Source organism: Eleginops maclovinus, chromosome 14 (assembly GCF_036324505.1).
Source record: "Eleginops maclovinus isolate JMC-PN-2008 ecotype Puerto Natales chromosome 14, JC_Emac_rtc_rv5, whole genome shotgun sequence".
Lineage (NCBI taxonomy): Eukaryota > Metazoa > Chordata > Actinopteri > Perciformes > Eleginopidae > Eleginops > Eleginops maclovinus.
Genome location: NC_086362.1, coordinates 2629403 through 2652747, shown reverse-complemented (window position 1 = coordinate 2652747; position 23345 = coordinate 2629403). Strand labels below are relative to the sequence as shown.

General features: G+C 40.5%; 2 protein-coding genes across 2 annotated transcripts; one reads left to right on the top strand and one right to left on the bottom strand.

Moving 5' to 3' along the window:
* Positions 1-66: 66 nt before the first annotated feature.
* On the bottom strand, positions 67-13531 carry usp12b (ubiquitin specific peptidase 12b). The gene is made up of 10 exons (XM_063901224.1): positions 13351-13531; positions 9839-9919; positions 9656-9739; positions 9369-9498; positions 8292-8551; positions 7705-7781; positions 7522-7605; positions 6838-7035; positions 6632-6710; positions 67-4310 (listed from the first exon to the last, which is right to left on the bottom strand). The coding sequence occupies exons 1-10, from the start codon at positions 13396-13398 to the stop codon at positions 4209-4211; spliced, it is 1143 nt and encodes a 380-aa protein (XP_063757294.1). The 5' UTR covers positions 13399-13531; the 3' UTR covers positions 67-4208.
* On the top strand, positions 13530-21348 carry rasl11a (RAS-like, family 11, member A). The gene is made up of 8 exons (XM_063901225.1): positions 13530-14823; positions 16246-16302; positions 16442-16524; positions 18779-18819; positions 18903-19032; positions 19201-19276; positions 20092-20168; positions 20820-21348. The coding sequence occupies exons 1-8, from the start codon at positions 14664-14666 to the stop codon at positions 20958-20960; spliced, it is 765 nt and encodes a 254-aa protein (XP_063757295.1). The 5' UTR covers positions 13530-14663; the 3' UTR covers positions 20961-21348.
* Positions 21349-23345: the final 1997 nt, after the last annotated feature.

Genomic DNA, 23345 nt, shown 5'->3' with positions numbered 1-23345 from the left:
AGTGGCAAGATCTTCAAACCTGCCCGGTAACCAACGAGTCAGGGTGCTCAAAGACAGACGAGACGATTCCTTGTTAAAATCCAGTCTGTGTTTTTATTTCAAACTGTTTGGACGCCATCAGAACCAGCCGTCATTCCCACACCTCACTGCATCTACATTTATTCACAGTGGACTTCAGACAGCAGGACGTGCAGCAGACCCCACAAATACACAAACACACCTCAAAAACTCAATTCTGTGTCTTTAGATTTGGATTTCCAATTAATAACACTTCAGTATCTGAGACCTTTCAGAGAAGAGTCAAACATAAGGAGTGTTTTGAATAAATTGAGGCAAAATCAATGTACTTTTCTGAAAGTTAAAAGCGTTTAAGTCCTTTTTATTATTTAGTATTAAATATGTTTGTGTCTGTGAGGCTGCTGTCTCTCTGTTAGTTACAGTATCGTAGTGTTAATGACACGTTCAGTCACTCTGTGCCCGTCACATTTACATTCTTGGTGAGTTTGAAAAGCCAGAGCGATGCGAATAACCGAAACCCCTGAGGGACATTTCAGGAGGACAGAACAACTCAAACTGTTTAAAGGAAAAATCCACACAATTATGTCAGTTTTTTGTGAGATATTTTGTGAGAAATGAGTCCAGAAAAAACAATCTTGTCAATCTTGGATTCAAACGGAGGTAATAGAGCATGTTTAGAGGCATGTGTGTGTGTTTTAAAAGTGGATTCTTCCTTTATAACAGACACAGGACAGTTTTTGGTAAGAAAAGCCCAAAAAAAGTCAGTCTTAATGAAATCAGTCAGTTTTATTCATCTCTGCTTTAGTTCATCAGATTACATAATTTACCTTGGGGATGTTTGGTTTACGCTGCCTGCGATGCCAGGCGGGTGGGGCTTTTGATTCGTAAAGTATTTCGAGACATGACATCCATTATCGATGTCAGTCTTCTGATTATTTCAAGCAAGCAATTATCTATATTCCAATAATAACATCTGTATTTATGTACACACATCAACATGTTGTGTCAAAATTAAATCTTCAAACATCCAGAGCGACCTACGCAAAAATGGTAGTAAAAATTAGTGAAATATATCAAAAAACCAAAGTGACACATCTAATAACAGAAGATAACATTCATAATTATAATATTTATAGTATTTAAATTAAAAAAGAGCCGTCTTTATAGGTTTCGAAAAGTCAAAATGTCATATTTACAGTTTTGGATGAACTGCATTTAATTGAAATACACAATTATAACCAGCTTCAACTGAATCTGTGGATGTTTAAAACCAAATAATGCGTAATTGTGCTTATTTTTGCTCATTAATACAATAACTAAATGGCATTCTTCATTAAAAACCTCAAAATATGAACACATTATTTGGTATTTATGAAATCAACCCGCCTGGGAGTCCACAGTTTCTCTTGGTGCCTGGATATAACCTGTAACTAACGTTGTAAAACTGAAGGAAACAAACTGGATCGACCCTGAAAAAATCTTCCTTCCATGTACAGTTTAAGAGCAGCACCGACAGGAATTAAAAAAGTGTTTATGAAGCGTCTCCTGAAGTTGTTCCCTTTCCTTACCTCAATTAAAGTGTGGTATTTTAACACAAAGAGAAAATATCACTAATTATTTCAGATGAACATGAACTGAATCAGGGCTATAGCTTACCCTGACTGTCATTACTTTTAATCCTCAAATAAAAGACTAATATATTGTATTTTTGTCCAAAATGTATGCAGTAAAAAGGCTTTTCCTATCTTGTTTTAACAGGAAAAACAAAACTTCAGATAATCGAGACGTGGTGTTTTACAGGCGACGCAGCAGCAGCCCTGTTTTCATTTAACTGTACATTATAACATTCAGATAATACTTGACTACCACTCCACTCCTGCAGAATATAAACACTTTTAGAAGCTGCAGAGAAGAAAGAGTTTCCATTCATCTGCTGCAGCTCAGAGAGGGAGCGCTTGCTTGTTAATCCGGGGCAACACAGACGGGTGGAGCCTCACGAGATTACTTTAAAATATGACTAAATAAAATTTTAAAAAACTACATTTGGTTTGTTTGTGCGTTCATAGAGAAACAACAGAGGTGAAAAGGAGGGGGTAGCCTATTGATTTATTAGGCAAACCCTTCAATTAAAGAAACCTTTGAAATGTTAATTGGACTCTTTTACCTCAACATGACTTAATCTCTTCTCTCAATCATAAGAGGTGGGACAATTAGTTGATTAGCAGTTTAGTCGAATCAGAAACATGATTTTGGAGTGCAGATAATGCAAAAAATAGCTAAGATGTACTGGCTGTAGCCTCCAAAAAATGAGGACGTGGTGATTTCCTGTTTTCCAAATGTAATGTTGTTGTTTGTAGGAAAATGCAAACAAAATATGCATTTTTTTCTACCTGTCTTTTACTGCAATTTGTCCCATTACTTCCGGTTTAAACTAGCCAGTAAACTATATTCTTAATATTGCTGCTGTGAATATATAATTAAACTATTTTTTGATCGATTATTATCTTCAAATTTCCCCCAAAAAATACCAGTAACAAGAAATTGTTACAAGAAGTGTTGCGCATTTTCATTCCTAAAAACCGGAAGTTACAACATGAAATTATAACTCTTTGCCATCCTGAACTTGTTCCTATTGTGCTAAATTAAGTTTTAAAACGATACTGACATTTTAATCTGCTAAAACAGAGACAGTTTTACCGCATTTAATACACTTCGTTTTCAACCTACAGTGGACGCGCTCCTCGTTAGCTGTTAGCATAACTTAGCATCTGTTAGCATAACTTAGCATCACTTAGCATCCGTTAGCATCACGGAGAGCTTCATTCTAACTTTCTAAAGTTAAAAACGTGTTATGTAAGAGTCCTTCAAGAGCTGCAGCTGCAGAGAAACACCTCAGGCAGAGTCAAAATTTGCCAGCTAGTGAATATTGTCTGATTTTATGAGATATAACTGAACCAGCTGCAGCAAAAAGCGAGTGTTGGAGGTGTAGAAATGAAGCTTTAAGAAGGAGGAACAGAAAGGACAAGACACGAACGTAGTTTTGATGTCAGAAGGACTTAAAGCAAATTTAAAAAATGTGTCTCTGTAAGTCTCCCTTAAAAAAACGGTAGAAATTTTCTGGCGTTAGAAATGCTAAAACGAATCAAATGAACCTGAAAAATGAGTCTGTGACTGCTTTAAAAAAAGTTAGCTTATGTTGCGTAACGCTGAAACACCTGCCTGCTCTGTTTGACGCTGTGGCACCAAACATGACCGTAATGGCACCTTAGTAATAACCTTCATTTAAAACTTTAACCAGCCTCTTTCACTCTTTACTACTAACCTTTTAAACGTGTTTGTGATCTCTAAGGTTTTTACCTTAATATCTGCTGAAAAAAACCACCAATTTTAAAAGGAGATTTTCTCTGCAATTTACAGAAATAAAGTCCTGTTTGGATATACTTAATAAAACAGTGCATGCTTAAACTGTTCTTTTGGGATACTCTGATTTTTACGTAGATTTTTAATATAGTTTTAGGTAAAAAAAACCTCAAATAATGAACCCTTTGTTAAGATGGCACGTTCTCTTTTCAGTCCGCCTTTAACACTTAATGCTATTAGCACCAGTTCATGTTACAAACGCTGCATGTTCACGCTGTCCATCAATCACTAAAGGAAGTGGTTTTGTTATAACGGATGTCAGATTTGAGTGTCTTTCAAGAAGGATTTTTGGGAGTTTGAAATGCATGGTACCTGCGTGTTAGCATGCGGTTAATTTAGCACTGTATGTTATAAACACAATTAAGAAGACTGTGATGGACACATACAATCCCGCGTCTCACCAGGAACGGTTAAATGGTTTCTCTGCAATCGTCTCCACGGTCACAGACTGCTTAGAGAAACGGAGCGCTGTGCACACGGCGATGTCAGCCTCTTGGATACTCGCTCGCCCCCTGCTGACGCCCCACTGCAAAGCGAGGGTTTTTAAAGGTGCCGTTTGCGGTGTGGGCTCAAGAGGATATTCGAACGCTTGTGATCCAGGAGGCTGGCACGCTACCCGCACACTCCTTCAGCTCCAGTGCAATAGCTCCCCCTGCAGGAAGTAAAGCCCAGATACGTATGTGAGCGCACTGGGCGGAGCCTGTGGTGGTCGTAAGCCCCTCCCCTTTCTGCTGAGTGACAGTCCATTGGGGATTTACCGCCGGCGGGGTTCAGTCTCTGGACTGGTAGAACAGGATGTATCCGGACTCCGAGTTCTTGGAAATGTCCGACGTCAGACCGTAGAACTCCTCGATCGCCTGGGCGTCGATTTTCTACAAGAAAAGAGAAAAGAAATTGAAAAGACGTAGAGGTGATTTCAGTTGCCAAATCGACATCCTAACTTCACCTCAGGGTTGAAAGTGTGTTTTTAACAGAATTGTTATGCATCGAATCATTTTGTGAAATGAAATGTAACATTTTGTAAGAATTGAAACCACTTCTCCTGCTCCTCAGAACCTGGAACCTGTGTGCCTTACTGTTGATACACCTGTAAAGCCTGTTCATATTTCCTTCGGTGAGCATTTCAGCTGATATTTCTATGAAAAGGTGACTGCATGTCTCTAAAGATGCATAGATTTAGTAGCAGATATGCATCCTTCAGCACCAGAAAAGCATGAGGTTATTAAATCCCACACACTTCAAATCTGTTTCCCTTGCACAACCTTGGGAAACCTTTCCATAAAGAAGACTTTTGAGAACATGAAATCGTTCCCTTCAGTTCACAGGTGGGCTTTTGTTGTTATTCTCCACCAAATCTCAGTTTAAAATCGAGTATGTTGACAGTTTGATGGTGAATGTCTTGATTCGGCACTGACAACTGTTTCTAATTTGGTTGGGCAGCTTTGTCCAAAGACAGAGAACTTGGACTTGGTGATGAAAGAGAAGAGGCTTCAGCTTTAGCAAAGTTCTGTAGATTCACTTCCAGGTGCAGAAAGGCACAGATAGAACTTGTACAAAAGTAGAAAGACAGACTCAAGAAAGCTAGAATACAGCCAGACAGATGGAGAGTAAATCTCTGCGCGCCATAAAAAAATGATTAGCTTGTGTTTCTGCTCTGCAAAGTCAGCGGATTCTGCCAGAACCTCGGTCAGTTTCTGGACCAGATGTTCCACTGGGCCTGCTTCCCATCATAGTGGAAAAATACAGTGGTGAGGACGGTCAGATTTAAACCTCAGTCCCAGAGGAGTGCAAACAGCTTCTCTGCCGGGGGAGAATTCAAGTTTAAAAAAAGGCTAGTGTAATTGGGAGAACTAGCATTATAATGAATTAATCTACAGATAAGAAGACCACACAAAAATGAGTGTTTCCCAGGGTTTAAACGAAGCGTTCTTGCCAAGAAATCCCTAATTATCCTGTAATCAGACCCACATTTTGTAGTTCTTTCTAGAAAATCATTAGGAAAATAGACAGAAATCAAGAGCCATTAAACTAAAATCAATCCCCAGTATCTGACTGAGATAATAACTATGTATTTGGAGGATTTTTAAAACTTATTTGGACGTTTATGACATTATATAATATCTACAGTAATATCAAACATTTTCGGGGGATTTTTGCACAGCACTGCAGCTTTTATATAACTCTGAAATCCTGCTTGTGCATTCGTCTCTTAATACAAATGATACCCAAACAAACCCTGGAATGTTTCCCCATAAGGACGGCACGCTCAGTTAACCGCTGACAGCTCAGCTGCTGTGGCGTACTGTCCTCTTTTGCAGAAAGAGAAACAACAAACTGAAAAGTTTCTTGGCTGCAGCAGAGGCTTTGACTGAGGAGCTAAAGCATGTTAGCGGCCAACGCGACACACCAGTCAAGCTCCACATGATTTCATACACGTTTCACATGTTTCAGGGTTGGAGATGCTGGAAAACTTCCCTACTTAGACTGACTTATCCTCACATAATCGTCACTTTCACTATGCTGCGGAGAGCTGAGCTGCACACTGTGAGCAGAGCGCTAACACACATGCTATCAGGATGTCAGACATTGTTGTGTTTACACCCTGTCATCCTATCAGAGGAGAGCAGATGGGTTTATAGCAGGAGCTGCAGGAGTCCCAGCAGAGCATGACAAGCAACGTTTATCGAATGAAAGACTAAAAATGTGAGTTGCATTACATTTCAATGAAAAGATTCAGTTTGAAACACCAGAAGGAGTGCTAGCAAAGGAGGTAGAAGTAGAGGTGAATGAGGTCGAAGAAAGAGTGATACAAGTAAAAGAAAACATGTCAACACAGGGATAAATTAAGCTTTGATTGAGGGGGAAAATAAAGAAAATGCATGCCAGAAAAACATTATTCTCATTCCAGATCTGACCCACGAGGCTTTGGGCTCTTCAGCTGTTTTCATATCCCCGTTATGTGCTTACATTTCTCCTTCATGAACACTTTGATCCACCCTCATACTTCTGTGGTTACATACCGATTGCTAAACCTTCTTTATCTTATTATTAATAAGCAATCGTTCAGGTATCTCTGTCCGAGCATTGAAGGAAGTCCAGACACAACAACCAGAGCGCCAGGATCTACACACAGTCTGGGTGGAGTCAAGTTAGAACTTGTTGTCTGAGAGGAAAGAGGAACTATTTCTCTCACCTCTACGATGTCGTCGTCGAACAGCAGCCAGAAGCCGTGGCTCTTGACGATGGTGATGTAGTGTCCGCGGTTCGGACCACTGCACAGAGGAGGGGCAGCAAGAGAAATGCATGAGAAAAACACCTTCCGTTTTAAGGAATAAAGCACATACAATCTCTCCAAGAGCATGCAGGTCCATGTCATGGAGTTACAGAAGCCCCCCCTACCTGCCACAGTGCACCACGACGGCCACCAGGTCGTACATGCGGTCTGGGTTGGTGGCGTCCCCAGACGTGTTGAAGAGGCGGAGCTCCAGCGGGAAGACGACGCGATAGGACAGTTTGGTGTAGCGGTGCAGCTGGTCCATGTACTTGAAGCGCTTCAGGTGCAGGGCGAGGATCATCGGGAGCTTCTTCACCCTCATCCTGATGGAGAGGCGGAGAGGTGGAGATTATGGAGAGGGTTTCACACAAAGGATATTTGATGCTAGGAAAACTCAAAGGGCTAAAAGCTTTTGACCATTACAGCCAGGAAGTGGGTTTCTCTAATGGATGTTACTTACTTTTTTTTTTATTACAAGACACATTTGAATAGATTTTCCTGGTTTTAGAGTGAACAATTCAAAATAAAGACTGCAGACCATAAGGCTATAAGGCACTGGTTATTAATAGGCATGTGATGAGCGTGTCAGAGACAGGAAGTTCCTCAATGGTTGCATCTGATGTGTTTTTTTGGAACGGAATGGAACAAACTTTAACCACATTTGTCCCCTTAAATAAAAGAGTGCTGGTGCTAAGTATATAGCTGTGTGTCTGTGGTTAAACACACTATGTAGAGACAGCGTGCTAATTCAGATGAAAGAGAAGCTATTCCATGCAAGCACAGCCCGGTCCAAATGTCGGTGCACCCACCTCTTCTGGGCTTCCTGTTTGCTGCGGCACTGCTCACAGTAGTACTTGTATTCACTGCATAACGTCTCCGTGTTGCTGAAGCCTCTGTTAGATAAAACACACACACACACACACACAGAGACTTATTATGCTTTCCATCACAGGTGAGGGTAATAATGGAGGGTTAGTGGGAGCAGTGTGTACCTGAGACAGTGTGTGATGGAGGTGTTCTGCTCCACGTCCACCGACAGATCCAGGAAGTCCTCGTCTTTACTGCTCACCTGCAAGCATGGATACACAATACAAAATGTCAGTAAATCTTGAGTCTGGGTTCAGAGGTTGAGTAGTTATTGAATATGGACAATTACATCTACATGCAAGGTGTTTAAACTCTTTTAATGCCAGTTTTAGACGAGTTTAAAACCAACATGCTCTTGTTTTTGTGCACTAGTCGATCCTAAAATTAAACCAAGAGTTGTTCGCCGTTAAAAAGACTGGAAAATGTTGTTGTAACGGATTATGAAGTCATGTAAACTCTCATTCTTCTTGTTTCTTGTCTTAAATATAAGTGCTTTTTTATGTTTATGCAAGAAAAATGTATTTTTTCACACCAGAAAAACAAATTCATCAATAAATGTCAACTAACTAAAAACCAGGATAAAATTCCTTTTTTTTTTAGGTGTTATATGATGTGTTCTTCATAATAGTTTAGAATTGAAAACCTCAAAGTAAATAAATCATTATTTAAATCCCAAAAGTTTGAAAATGACATTTTTCAGCGTCTCACTCACAGCTTCACAGTTTAGGCAGCGCGTCTCGTTGGTCAGCGTTCCCTGGAAGATCTCGTGGACCCAGGTCTGCTGTGTGTCCTTCCCTCCTTCCCCTTCTCCTCCTCCCTCACTTCCTCCTCCTCCTCCTCCTCCGTTCTGCACCAGTTTCCCGTTCTGCTGGCGCTCCTGGCTCTTCTCCTCCTGCAGCAGGTCGGCGATGGTGTTGAGGAGGTAGTTGAGGAACTCGTGGGCATCCTGCTGCATGTAGTTGTCAAACAGCTCTGGAGGGGAAGAGATACAGAGGGAGAGAAGAAAGAGAGGGCAGAAAATAAACAACATCAGCATGTGTTGGCAGGAGAAATTGCTCCAATTGAGATCTCTCTTTATCTTCCAGCTGCAGGATTTGTCTCAGCTCAGATATGCCCTCCCTCTCTTCCTTTACTTCTTCTTCTTCCTCCCTCCTTATCCCTTTCTCCTTCACCAATCGCTGACTCATCTAAGACTCGACTGATGAAAGAACATCTCAGATTTGAGATCCTTTCATCGGGATTCACGTTAAACACAGAGAGGAAATGGAGTTCCTGAAAGAAGCAGCAGCTGCACATCCTGGCATCACTCTGAAGCCAAAACGTTCCCCAAAATGATCATTATTAGTACATTTACCAGAGCTGGAAGATCCAACTCTGCTTTTCTTGCAGTGCAATATTATACTGAAATACACAACTTTCTATATTTTTAAGCACACCTTTGTATGTTTCTAAAGATATTTTTATTCTACTTTATTAAACATTTTAATTATACATTTTGATTTTACCTTCTTATTTATATTTATCATATTTTTTCTATTTTGTATTTTTTGGGACACTGACTACTTATGTATATTGATTTTCTTCATTCATTTTATTTTAACTATTTATTTTAATTATTATATTATACAATTTTTATTTTATTGTATTCTTTTTCATTCAATTTACCCTAATTCATTTAAACTTCTTAGGTTTATGTAAGTATATATTTATTTATATTAGTAAATTGTAAAATAGGGAAACTCACAAAATCTAAATTCCCCCGCGATAAATAAAGAATCCTGATATTTACCATTTTCTTTTCTCAGTCTTGAGATGAACTTCTTGGGCGGGATGACTCCGACTTTCTTCTTCTGCGTGGCGATGCTGTTGAACAGGTCGGAGAGGCAGGTGAGGAGGGACTCCTTACGACGCGGCTGCACCTGGAGGAAGAGGAAGAGGAAGTTAAAATGTCTATTCATAACATTGATGTTTAAGTCCTAAAACAAGAAAGAAAGAGTGCATTCTTTAAGTTGTGAAACCCAGTCAGCTAACAAAGACACTAGGTCAGAAACACTGATGCTTTCTCTCATCGCTCACCTTGTACGCCAACACCTTCTCCCTGAACGGCCGGCAGAAATACAGAGCCTGCAGCACCGAGTTACAGTAGCAGGTGTTGCCAAACTGGAAACACAAACAGATTCAGGATTAAAATGAGGGCCTGTTCCAGTCATATGCTTTTCAACAGTTTACATCACCCATGTGCTCTTGATTGACACTTACGTTGACCAATCCAAAGTAGTGTTCGTTAACGGGAAACTGTTCCGGTCCAATCTCCTTTTCCAAGGCAGAGGCATTGGCGCCCTGAAGAAAGAGAACAGAAACTTTAAATCAAAAAAGCACATGCAACGCGACGGCGAATCAACACTTATTTGACATAAAAGTATCCGTCTGAATCCCTCCTTTGTCCTCTGTTTCCTCCTCATTGTTTCCTGTCTTCCTGCTCCATGTTCTCCCCGCTCCGCTCCACCAACCATGTGTTTGTAGCAGCTGTGCTTCCTGCCTCCATTCCTCCTTTTGTCTCATTACGTGTTTGCATTTATTGTACGGCTTAGTTGAATCATCGGACATTTCAGAGGGTTATTAATACTCGATAACACACCGATGCTAAGCTAAATAATGACCGGTGCTGAGGAGGATAAAGGGAGGGAAGGAAAGACGCGTTGGGCGTGAAAGAAATTCCCAGTTTGTGATAAATAAAGTACTTCTGATTCTGAAAACAGAAGGTCATTATGCATGCATAAACAACATACAATATGCCAGATATATCCCAGGACATGTGACATGTTTGTTATTAAAAAAGCCACTTCCTCATTTTGCTTTACACCCACCATGCAAAACACAAGGAATCCCGCCCATGACTCAGCTGTGAGATTGAGTTTAAAAACAACAGGGTGGAACAGCAATAACATGGAGGCTTTCTAAAGGTGTGAATGAGTGTGAGAAACAGGTCTCAAACGTTCTGCTTCTGGCTGTCATTCAGTCTCAGCTTCTGGAAATAAAATCCTGTTGAAGGCAGGAGGGAGAGGAGGGGGACGACCATGACTGTGAGGATGAAGATGATGCAGCTTTTCCTCACTCATCATCACACTGCAGTCCATGTAAAGTCAACAAGAGGAGAGCAAACGGCTCGGTGTTGTTTATCTAACAACAGCACGTCTCCGAACATTACAGAGTGGTAAACAAAGACCAAGACAAGCTTTCTGATGTCGGAAACTGAGAGGGGAGCAAATCATCCGACTGGGAAAAGAGATTTGTTGGATGTGTTTGTAAGGCCAGCTTAGAAATGACTCCTGAACTGATGGAAATGAAAGGGCCAGCTGTGCAGCTTCAGAGGAACTAGATTGCAGAGAGCAGGGCAACACGACTGTATTATGTTTATTAATGAATAACAAATCCAGAGGAGTCACGATGGAAAGGACTTTCAACCTTTCTTCAATTCGATTCTGATTTGAAATAAGAAAATCCTTGCTTTCTTTAAGAAAATAAGCTGTAAAACAATGTCAAATCTGTATGAAATTAGAGGAATTATGAAGCCTCAAAGCTCTTTAACAGCTTGCGATGAGACTGTTGTTTTTAGATAAATAACGGACAAGATCAGTACTGAAGGAGTGTGGATTGAAGGCCAAAACCGCACAATTCCTTATGACTTCCTTCAAATCCTTTTATATTTAAATCAGGAGTTTTGAAGTTCAAACACAGTAATAGCATTATTTTAACATATAGAAAAGTGGAAAAATGTACATTTCATTTGGTATACCATGTGCACAACCACCTGTATATTAAACACAACCAATAGTTATATTCTCTTTTGCATCATCATCTGCTTCCTTTAGTACTGTGATATTATATAGCTTATGTTGTCTTCAATGCCGAATTGCTGTAAACTGATAAGACTGTATATCATAGGACAGTCTCAAGAGGAATAAACAATGCATGTGTCTGTTTTAATTGTCCTAAAACATCAACATTATTCCCCTGAATGCTTCTACATTACCAAAGCTAGCCGCCCTAACAAGGGCTTTCACAGCTTCAACAGTGGAATTGATTTTGTGAAATACTTTCCGGGCAGCATCTGGTCGCCTGCCAACAACAGAGCGAACAAAGCCACCAGGCACGGCTAATATTTAGCTTTGTTAGTGTTTGTCTAGTAGCTGCTGGTAATCTGCCACAATGATCACACTAAAAGGGTAACAAGACCTGGTGTGTGGTCTGTAAAACGCTGCATGTAGAAGCCACACTGGCCAAGCTTTCTGTCTTCGGCACATGCATCAGTAGCAGACGGCAAATTAAAAGACTGCAGCAGCGGAAGGAAACAAGATAAGTTACAGTCAGAAGTTAATCTGGGGGATTTAAGCTCACCTCCCTGCGTGTGTGACATAACTACTCTGCAAAATAAACAAACCCACACGGAGCTGTCACATTAAAGAGCTAATAAAGCCATGTTTTGAGCTGTTTAACCTTGACCCTGAATGCCTCACAGGTTGTCTTTTAAACTGGAGAATCTGTGCTAAAGTTGAAGGTTTACAAGTGTCTGTCAGCTGATCGTGTCTTTGAGCAAGGCTGACCCTGTCCAAATATCTTCAATAACTATATACTTAAAGTAGCGACAGTAAAAGAAGTCATTGTTTGATTGGTCCATTTCAGAATAATATCTCTGATATGTTTTATAATGATTGATCATTAAAGTGTTCTCAGAGCTGGTAAAGGTGCAGCTAGTTTGAATGGCTTTGTATACTGCAGGGTAGCTGCTGGATTTACTGCAGGTGAACTACAGTCTGATTTAAGGGCTGATTATATTTAACATCATTAATCCAAATGTGTAAAGTAACTAATGGTATTAAATAAATGTAGTGCAGTGAAAATACACCGTTTACCTGTGTAATATTTAAGTAAAGTACCAGAACTTAAATAATTGTACTAATTTACTTTACACCACTACAGCTGGTCCTTGAACTGTGCAAATTATAAGCTATTCCCTCCTGTTCTATGAAAGGTGAACGAAAGTAGCCGTAACAATTAATCGAATACAAATTAAGATCAGCATACAACAGTAGCAAACAACTTTGTCCCAATAGCCAAACAGGGCATTTTTTCAGTTAGCATGCTAAGCTAGCTAGTTTCGCCCTTCTTGCGTAAACAAAATACAAGCTGGCTTATAATTAACTGTCAAACAAGCTGTGTTTTTACTCTGTTTTCAAAACAAACCAGTGGAGTTGGACAGCCAACTGTTAACGGGCTACAACTTGTTGGAAAACCCTGAAAGTGTTATTATTATTATGTTAGCAGAGAAGCTAGCTTTAGCTCACCCAGGGTTGTATAAAGAGAGAGAGGTGGATACTCCATTCATTCCTATGAGAGTCGCTCATTGGCGCTTGAAGCCCAAAATAAAACTGTAGATAAGGAAAGTACCCGGATGTGGGACCACTGAGCATGCGTACTTGAGTTTTTATATCAAAAATAACTGCATTCGGCTTTCTGGCACATTTTACAACTTTTAGACCAGAATGACACCAATGAGGGCTGTAAAAGCTTACATACGTATCTTTCCTCAATCTAAATCAAAGGGGAAAAAGGTATTTTTGGGGCATGATGACGTCACTGAAGCGGTAGTATCACCTTTTCACCAGTACAGCCATTCATAACAAATCTGCTTCAACGGCCGGCCACTTCCTGGAGGTTTTGAGCTCACAGCGAACAAACAGCAACATTAAGGCCGAAAATCAGCTCCTTACCATCGTACAAATCGAGGCGATCTTTCGGACTGTCATCAGTATTTCCATCCGTAAGCCGCCATGCTGGACCGAACCCCGATGTTGAAATTAAGAGAGCCGTGAAGGCTGCAGAGTTTCGGGAGAACCTTTTGCTTTCTGCCCGGTCTGTTACCATTACAGAGTAGTAAACACGACTTCCGGTGTTGGGATTTCAAAACAAGACACCAACTAAAAAAATTAATGAATGTAATTTTAGTTTTGTTAATCTTACAGTGCATACATACGGTACCGCACTTTTGGAGAAAAAACAGATGCACAGTATATACAGATTTCTTCAGATTTGGCTAATTGTAATAACCCATTATCATATTTAAACTTAAATAAAGCTTATCAATGTCTGTAAAAAAACAGTCATTATTGAATTGATGTGTCTTATTTTGAAGGTTAACACATAGCTTCCGGTATTTCTCCCGTCGGAGGGTGTGTCGCCGACGCACCACTCAGATGCTCTTTGGTTCGCTCGATTCTTCTCACGGGGTCTCGATAGTGCGGGCGGTGCTTTGGTCAGCATTTGGGTCTCACTATTCCATAATTAGGATACACTTTGTGTGGTTGGGGATATGAGAGAAATCCTCATTACATAAGATATTTAATTACTAATATAAAACTAATATGGAAGCTCATAAATAAAAAACATCAATTAATCAAAGTGATACATTTGACTTATTGTCTTATTCAACTATAATAACATATTTTTTGACACGTACACTCTCATCTTTCTCCAGTTTATTTGGCTGCTTTATTATTATTAATATTATTATAAAGCTTAATTTCCTTGTTTATTGGCTCCTATGATATCTGAGGCCAGGCTGGAAAAAAGAGCCCAATTTAGACAGGTCTCAAGGGAATATTAGGGGACGGTTCAAAGTCTCCCTCCCTCTATCCCTCCCTCCCTTTCCCTGCTATCTGTCCGCAGTCAGAAGCATCTGGAATCTGTGCGAAAGGGACTACTTTTTTATGATATTATGTACACGTTTTGCAGTGCTTTTGACACTATTTTAGTTTTAAGATGACTTCCTATTGCTGAAGGATCCTCGGAGGGGTTACAACGTTTTTCTCACTGGAGGAATACTTGGAATATAATTCGGAATTTTGCACCTTTTGCCACTCAGGAAAACTTACTTTTTCTGCATAAACCTAAACAACCAGTAGTGTCTGCAGGATCACTATGGGAATATTGGAGTGATTTTCCTCGGTGTGGAGGGAGGGTTTGCAGGACTGTTATTTCCCCCACATAGAGCAGAGCTGATCCGGGGGTGCAGAGGGGAGTTTAAATGCGGCTGATTGGAGACCCTGCACCGGGAAACATGAACAGCAGCAGCGGGTCTGGAAACTTTCTGCTGGTTCCCATTCCGGAGTATCCCCTGCTGGACTGTGTGCCCAACAAGACGGTGAAGATCGTGGTGCTCGGGGCCAGCAACGTCGGGAAAACCGGTATGCGTGGGTGTCTGGAAGAAGTGGGGAAAGGAAAATGCTAAATATAAGTGAATCAGGAGTTTTTCCATGCACTTAATGCAACTGTCATTCAGCTGTTTCTTTGTAGGGATTACATTTGAGTGCATGGGATTTCGTGCATTTTAAGAACAACTGAAGAAGTTAAAGCTCCTATCATGCAGGTTTTATTGTAACGAATCTCTCTGTGATGTATTTGTCTAAAAAAGGAAGAATATCGAAGGAAAAATCGATATTTTTGAAATAAACAAACAACCCTGAACGACAGGGGGCGACATTTTGCATTCTGTGTTACCTTTTAAAACATATTTTAAAATAAGTATTTCAACTAAAAGTGCTGCATGCATTCAATTACTGAAATTAAAACAGAAAGATGTACTTAAATGATCATGTGTGTGCAGAATGACACCCTTCAGAGTGTTATAGTACAGTATTTTTGATTAGTAATACTACCATAATGTATTAGCAGTGTGAATTTCAACAATTCTGCACACTTATTAGGCTTTAGATATACCAAAAGTGGATCAAATGTTTAGTATAATTCATCTTAATTGTAGTATAGCAAGAGAAAAAAGTCCTGCTAAAATGAGAGTAGAATTAGGCTTTTGATGCTAATTTGTCCTCCAAAAATGTGACTTAAATACTCAAGTACTATAGAAGTATCTGAGTGGTATTGTCTCTTCATTTTATTCTTTATAGTTCGGGGAACCTACCCTAATTATGTCCTATTGATGTGGTTATGTCGGCCAAGGCTCAGAGAATAAACTTTCATAGAAAAAGTCTGCATTTCTATCTGGAGGTGAAGAGTTTTAAAGAGTGAGCAGGTAGAGAAAGGTTTACTTAAAGACCGTGCCAAGTTGCATCATGGGAAATGTAGTATTTAGGGTTAGATCTGGACGACATGGATCAAAAAGTGAAGATATCTCTGCCATTGCTGCTCTGATTTTGACTATTTTAATCTTCAACTGTCCTTTTTAAGTGCTACCTTCTTTGTGTAAATGGGACTCTTTAATGTATAAAATGTGCTGATGGGAAACTTCTTCCCAAAAGGAAACTGACCTCACAAAAGGAGTCAGCTAGAGTCTGAAAACCTCATCCAAAATCCCCCAAAACAAGAGATGCATGAGACAATCATTGACCGGTGCAAACATGACTCATGAAAGATTACCACATCAGATTCAGAGTATTAGTGGATCATTTTCTTGCTTCAGACTTTGGGCTTTATGTTTGTTTATCTCATCTCACTGCTACAAAAGTACATCAAATATGTGTCACAGAAAAGGGAAATTCCTGCAACACCTGCAGACGTTAAGTGTTATAAAGGTCAGCAGGTTGCAGCAAGGGTCGCACCTTTTCCATATCGTTCTGGATTCAGATGTAGCTCATTTTTGTGTTTCTTTCCAGCTCTGATTGTCCGGTTTCTCACCAAGAGGTTCATCGGGGACTATGAAGCAAACACTGGTGCGTTTCCACACATCTGTCTGCAATCAAAGGAGCAATGTTTGTCACAATAAGCAGCAGAAAAACAAATCCCATCCGCTCTGGAAAATCCCCACTTATTGATCCTTCCATTCATCCCGGCTCTTTTTACTCTCTGCAGGAGCGCTTTACTCCAGAAAGGTCACCCTGGATGGGGAGGAAGTGTCGCTTCAGATCCAGGATACTCCCTGCGTCGCCCTGCAGGTAACTGACGGGGGCCGGGCTTCATGTGCATGGAAACAGAAACATGGTGATGGGAGATATGGTACTTAAGTATTTTGTGCTGCTGACACTTTTTAACTTTTGCTTAAGTGAGTATTTCCACACTGCGGTATTATTACTTTTACTTCAGTACAAGATCTGAGTACTTCTTCTGCTCACAATGCACCTTATGAAAGTGCTTTTTCCCAAAGAGGAACCCTTATAAAAGATGTTCTTCAGGCCTTTCCTTCTTGAAAAATAAATTCTCTACTTCAGTAAAAGTACTAATACCAAAGTCTAAACTTAATCCTTTACAAGTATTCTGTAAGTCCGGAGTGAAACTGAAGTATGGTGAGCTAAATTTACTCAAGTAACAAACGTTAAAGTACTCATTGTGCAGCATGGCTGTCATAAAAGTGTTGTGTGTTGCAGGTTTTGGATAGTACAGAATAAATGAGTGGTAAATAGTTATATAACGTATAAACAAAACGTGTTATTTATGTACAAATGAACTACAGTACAAGTGTCAAATATATGCGGTGGAGTAGAAGCACAATGTGTCAGAAAGTGGAAATACTCAAGTTAAGTACAACTACCTCAAAATGACTTAATCAGAGTAAATATTCAAAGTTAAATTCCACCACTGCGCTGTTGCTGTCCGACATGAATCAGAAAAAGCTCAAAAATAAAACGTGTTTTTGCTGAAGTCAGCTTTTCTCTCAAACTGTTTCCCAAGTGTTTAAATTTATTGGATTAGCTGGCTAAATATTTCTCTTACTAGCTCTGTGAGTGTTTTGATTGCACCATCTATGGTTGCTCCATCCAACTCCAACATCTGCCACCACATCTGTCTCTGCTAACACAACTGAGTCACTGGTGCATGTCACTGAGGCACAACAAGTCCCACATTTCATGTAAAATATTAACATTTTTCAGTGACTAGTTTGTATTTACAGCAGAGTATAACACGCCTTCAAAAGAATTGAGACCATTTTTTGAAGATGAACGGATCAAAAGATGTCACTTCTTCATAAAAGCGAGTCCAGGAATGCATTTGAAGCAATAGGAAGTGGACCATGTCCTCGAGGGTAATTGGTGCAACGTGCCACACCGGCGGTCTGTTTACAAAACCTCAGAGCCGCTCATTTCCTCCCACCATCGTGGGGGGAGATAACGGAGGGTGAGGAAGTCTCTCCACTTCCAGAGATTAGACAGGAATAATTGGTGTGGAGAAGTTCCTGAGCTTCTGGGAGATTGTTAGAAGCTAAAGGAGGATTTTCTAACCAGATAAATCCAGCACTAAGGAGCGCTTTCTCCTAAAACCGGACTCATCTTCACTTCTGGACGAGAGGAAATGTGTATTTCTCGGAAATGATGAGTGAAAGGAGACGCCCAACCTGAAGTGTAATTGTTCCTGGACTGACGACTGGGTGGTCTGGAGTCAGGATGTCAGACCCAGCCGCAGTGTGTCCATAAACACACATTTGTCTTGGCAATGGGCCTTCCAGTAACGTCTGAACACCACCTGTTAACTCACTTTAAAGGGGACTGCTGGGATTCTCCACCTGGACACTCCCCCCCCCCCCCCATCTTTGTGTTTCTAAGGGACTTAAGGTTGTTGGTTTAGTGTTAAGCATTCACCCAGCTCAATATTCAAACATCATTTGACAAAACAGGCACTTTCCACCAAGATTTCAGAACAATTTTCCGATTTAAAGCAAGACTTTTTGAAAAAAACAGACCAGATGAGCCAAACCTCTTCTTCCATACTTCTTTCAGATAGCAATTTGAACAACAAAATGGCTAAAATGACTACTTTTTAAGGATGAAATACATTGAACTGCAGAATTAGGATTATATTGCAACCATTTTTCTAACTACTGGAACCAATTTCAAAAATGTTGGTCCCCTTTAGTCACTTAGTCCGTTAGCATGTGGATAAAAAGGGTCTAAATTGGACAATATGGGAGTTAAAGCTGCTCAGGTTGATGCATTTAACCAACTTTGGATAGTTGTGCACACACCAGCAGTCCTTTTTTAAGTACAGACTACTACAAGTACTGGTTTGAGGTTGGGAAAAGATCGTCTGTAGTGGTGTAATGTCTGGAGGAGACACTGGGACTTCGCCAGTCAAACAGAGACTGATGGTTTCTGCTGAGCTCAGTCTCCACTATCAGTCCTTCAGAGGAACGAGGAAGTGTTTTAAAGCAGGATCCAGTCCCAAAGGTAGTTTCTAAAGTCTGTTTTGTTTCTGCAGGATGATGCTGAAGGCCTGTACTGCCAGGAGCAGATCAACAGGTCAGATTCATTCGTATAAACATTAAATAAACAACCAAATAAAGCCACTTCCTGTTGTGAATGTACAATAAATGCACTTCCAGGTCTATTTACTGGGCGGATGGATACGTGCTGGTGTTCTCCATCACCGACCACAACAGCTACCGCACCATCCAGCCGCTGTACCAGCACGTCAGGCGCATACACCCCTCTGGGAATATACCCGTTATACTGGTCAGTGCATCTGCAAAAAGAAAAAAGCATATAAATCAATGCTAAATGTTGGTGAGCTTCTACAGGAGTGTGTGTCGCTTCCCTCCCATCCAGACGAGACAATAAGTGTTACCTCCTGACCCTAATCCCCATTATCCCCTCTGTCCTGTAATCTGTAATCTGCTGCAGGTCGGAAACAAGAGTGATCTGCTCAGAGCGAGACAGGTGCCGGCGGACGAAGGAGAGACGTTAGCAGCCTCGCTAGGTGGGCGGAGCTAACCCTCCTCTTCCTCTCCTTGTTTCATGTCTGTTTGCTCTTTTTGTCTTTCATGATTTCCACATTGTTTACTATTCATCTGGTCCTTCTTTTCCCAAAAGAAATCACCATTTCTACTATAAAAAATGTGAATTGCAGGATTATATTCTCACACAGCACCAGTCAAGCAAAGTCTCAGCTAGTTTTTAAAGAGTATCTTATGTGTCAATAAGTTCATTTACTCTCAAGTTTTGTGCTCACTACTGCTCTTCTGCTTCAGTATTTCCATGTTATGCAATGTAATACTAGTTCACTTTGTTTCTCAAAGACTCTCTATTTAAAACATATGGAGTAGCAACAGTGAATTACAATCAGTTGACTGATGCATAAGGATAACATCTAAGTATAATGATGGCTTTTTTTATACAATTTGAGTTATTTTGGTTTGATATTTTGAGTAGATTTTGCAGGTGGTGATACTGATACAATTATTTAAAGCACACCATTTGTAAAAATGGATATAAAACCTCAAGTAACAACAAAAACAAGTGTGAATTTGCAGTGATAGTGAGATAAAAAACTCAAAATTGGATAAAATAACCATATATTCATTCATTTTCCCTCAAAATTGGCCTAAATCAGGACTTTTTTTGGGCCTCAATTGTGTTTTCAAAGATAAAATCACAGCAGCTCATTTGTAAAAGCATCTTACGGACTGTACAACACACACACACACACCTCTGTGTCTCTATACATGTGTGCTATATCCGGCATGCAGCCTCATGAAGCAGGAATGTAATCTGAGGGATAAACTCTGCTCTCAGGAGGAGTTTACTTCGAGGCGTCAGCCAGGGAGAACCACGAGGGAGTCCACGCTGCCTTCCTGCACCTCTGTCAGGAGGTGAGAGCTCTTTCTGTCGTCTAGTTTATTTCATTCGGGTTAAAAAAGGACAGCCGTAGGTTTATTTCAGTCTTCACTTTCACTTTAAAGTCACTGATCGTCAGGGAATGTTTCTTCCTGTGGGAATTAAGATTAGAGACTTTTCCCCACTGATGCCCGGAGTTATGCTTTGTTTGGGTTCGGAAGCTCAAATTAGTCTGAGATGTATATTTGTTTTTCTGATACCAGTCTCATTACATGCCACTGGGTTTAGTCTGTCTCCTTTTCTGGTGTGCAGGTTCTCAAACCTTAGAGCTCTTACATTTCAATCATGCTTTAACTGATTAGGTGCTCATTGCTTAGTTCCTCCGGCTCTGGTTGCTTGCGATAAAAAAGTGCAATATGCTACTTAAATGCTACTCTGTACAAGGTACATACAAGGCTGGTGAAGTAGCATCTACTGACCAAAAACACAGATATTTGAGATGGTTTGAGATGGAGGAGACCAAAAATGGAGCAAAAAGGAGATTTAAAATGGCATGTTGTTCCCATGGTGTGAGTCCAATGTAGTTCTGAATACAAATAAGAAAGAAAATGGGAATTTAATAGTTATTTAATAGTTCAAAGTAAACTATGTATTTTGAGCAATTCAATGGTGTCTCTGTTCTCTAGGTGATTCGGGGAGGAAGTAATGGGGAGAAGCGAAGGGGAGGCCTCCACCTGGCCAGACCGAAGTCTCCCAACATGCAGGAGCTGAAGAGGAGGTTCAGGCAGGTCCTCTCCTCCAAGGTCAAGTCATCCTCCGCACTCTGATCCAGCAGGAACATCAGGGCCAGGATGAGAGCTTCCGTGGAGATCAAAAGTCCACGATGTGTAAGAAGTTTGAGAACTGAAAGTGAGGGAGGAAGCTTTCTGCAGACTAAGCTCCTCTCTGTGTTTCGGACAAAGCTCAGGGTCAACCCGACCTCCTGGACGCAGCTCAGAGGGAGCGTACCACAGACTGACGAACACACCGGCGAGTGTGTCGGTGATACGTCACTGAAGGTTTCCTGCAAACCGACCCATGCCTCAGTTTTCTTGAGGCTGAAAAATCCCTCTTAATACATGCATACATGTTTTGCAAAAGTACACATCTTTTTTTAATTGGTTGAAGGTGGCAGATTTCAGCTTTGAAATACCAAATAAATGCAATGCAAGTCTCCGTCCTCTCCTTTGCAGACTTATTCAGAAATGAGTCTGAACCAAAACAGGAAATGACCCTAAATCGCACTCTCAAGGCTTCTACACTGAGACAAATGCTGGCTTTTGACAGCCGGAAGGGAAGCCTCCAGTGACAAAACAAAGTGAGGACAAGTGGAGGAGAGGTGAACTATTTTTAAAGTTGAGTTTTAATAAACTGACCACTTCATTTTCATTCAAAATTTGCTTAAATCAGGACTTTTTCTGGGCTTTTATTGGACTGTCAAATAAAGAAGAGGGTTTTACTTGATGGTTTTATTTTAAATCCCTTTAACAGATTTTTATTCAAATAATTGGAGTTATTATCTTCCATTTTTACCGTGTATTTATCTGGTATGAGCACACGGTACAGAAGCTGTATTACAAATAGTTTTAAACCTCCAACACACAACATACTTGAGAAGCGATGTCACCATGAGACTCATTTACTAGCCTTACATTGCCTGTAACTGTGACATTTTTCCACTAAAGCTCAACACAAATAATCCAACTCAAGGTGTGAAAGCAGCTTTATAGCTCTCAGACTGAGGGGTATTTCCTTTCAATTGTGAAATGTAAGGAAACGTTTAGTATTTTCTGGAGTTAATGCGGATCTAGAGGCTTTTTTTACCCAGGAACAAGAAGGCATTTCTGGGCGAGTCACAGCTCCCTGGTACCGAGAGATGATGAGCATGCGGGAAAGAAAGTAACCAGTAAACCCAAAATATACTGGTTATAATCATGGGTCAACATCTAGAAAATGTGTGTGTGTGTGTGTGTTTGTGTTTTGTGTGGTTCTCATGACCTCCTCTCTGTGACACATTTCAAAATTCCCAGTATAGACAAAATTCCTCGGCATCTGGTATTTGTTTCTCGGTCACTGAACCGCCACTCTAACCCTTTTTAACACACACACACACACACACACTTAAAATATTGTGTGCTGACCCTGACCCGTGACCTGTTTGGCCCTTTGCCCTTTAAAAGCAGCAGGGCTCCATCAAGGGTCTGGAAAAAAAAGATGGGAGATAAGACCCGGCTCGCTGTGTGACCTAAATCAGAAACAGAAATAACGTGTGTGAAAAATGGAGGTTTTTCCCACAATTTCCAGCTACTTTAAGTCAAATTTCCTCTCATGTTTCCCTTAAAGACCCCAACTTCCCACACATGTCGCTCCTAAAGACCTGCTTCCTGTGTGCCACGGGATAAACTGCTCTCTGTGATGCATGAGTGCTGATTTCCTCCCCTTTTTTCAAGCCAGGAATCTGTTCCAACACGGACATTTAATGTGAAGTTATTGAGGGTTAATGTGACATTTATGTTCCCTTATTTGGTTAGAAAGAGCTCAAGAGAACTTCGGCTTTAAAGGTTCAAGATTAGGCGGTCTAAATACCATTGACGTTGCTCCTTAATGTCAAACTCTGCAGCACAGTATTGTTATTTAAGTCCAAACATGACGATATGCAAAGGTACACAAAGGCTAAAAACATCCCATAATGAGAAAGAAATTCTCTGCAAGTCCAAGCAGGTATTACTATTTGGTCATTAAATCCTCATTAGGTCAAAATTCTGACAAAAAAGGGCTTATTCTGCCACAAAATATAGCTCACTTATTGTGCGTTTTCTTGCAAGTGCTCATGGGAAATGTAGTTCACAACATAGGCGCCTCACAGGTAAATCACAGGAGAAGTCAATGCAAAAAGCATGCCATGAATCCTTTAAAAGGTCTATTATTTCACTACATTTAGACTAGCAAAGAGTAATACCTTCTGTTCAGACGTCTCTTCTTTAAAGGCGATCTGTAGGGAGTCCACGTGCTTTAGTAAATATGCATTCTGTATAAAAGAAGACGCCTTTAAAAACGAAACAGAGGGAGTAACGTCTAACAAGCTAAAGGTGAAGCAGACGAGGTCATCTTATCAACAGAGAACCACCCTGACACACACATGTGGGCGTCTGGTGGCCGGCAGCTGCAGCAGT

Excerpts from the sequence above, each read along its gene's own strand:
- rasl11a (XM_063901225.1), top strand. The coding sequence starts at position 14,664 with ATGCGGCTGATTGGAGACCCTGCACCGGGAAACATGAACAGCAGCAGC. Across the intron at positions 14,824-16,245 it reads CAGCAACGTCGGGAAAACCG|CTCTGATTGTCCGGTTTCTC; the intron begins GTATGCGTGGGT and ends GTTTCTTTCCAG. Across the intron at positions 16,525-18,778 it reads CTCCCTGCGTCGCCCTGCAG|GATGATGCTGAAGGCCTGTA; the intron begins GTAACTGACGGG and ends TTGTTTCTGCAG.
- usp12b (XM_063901224.1), bottom strand. The coding sequence starts at position 13,398 with ATGGAAATACTGATGACAGTCCGAAAGATCGCCTCGATTTGTACGATG. Across the intron at positions 9,920-13,350 it reads TCGCCTCGATTTGTACGATG|GGCGCCAATGCCTCTGCCTT; the intron begins GTAAGGAGCTGA and ends CTCTTTCTTCAG. Across the intron at positions 6,711-6,837 it reads GTCGTGGTGCACTGTGGCAG|TGGTCCGAACCGCGGACACT; the intron begins GTAGGGGGGGCT and ends TCCTCTGTGCAG.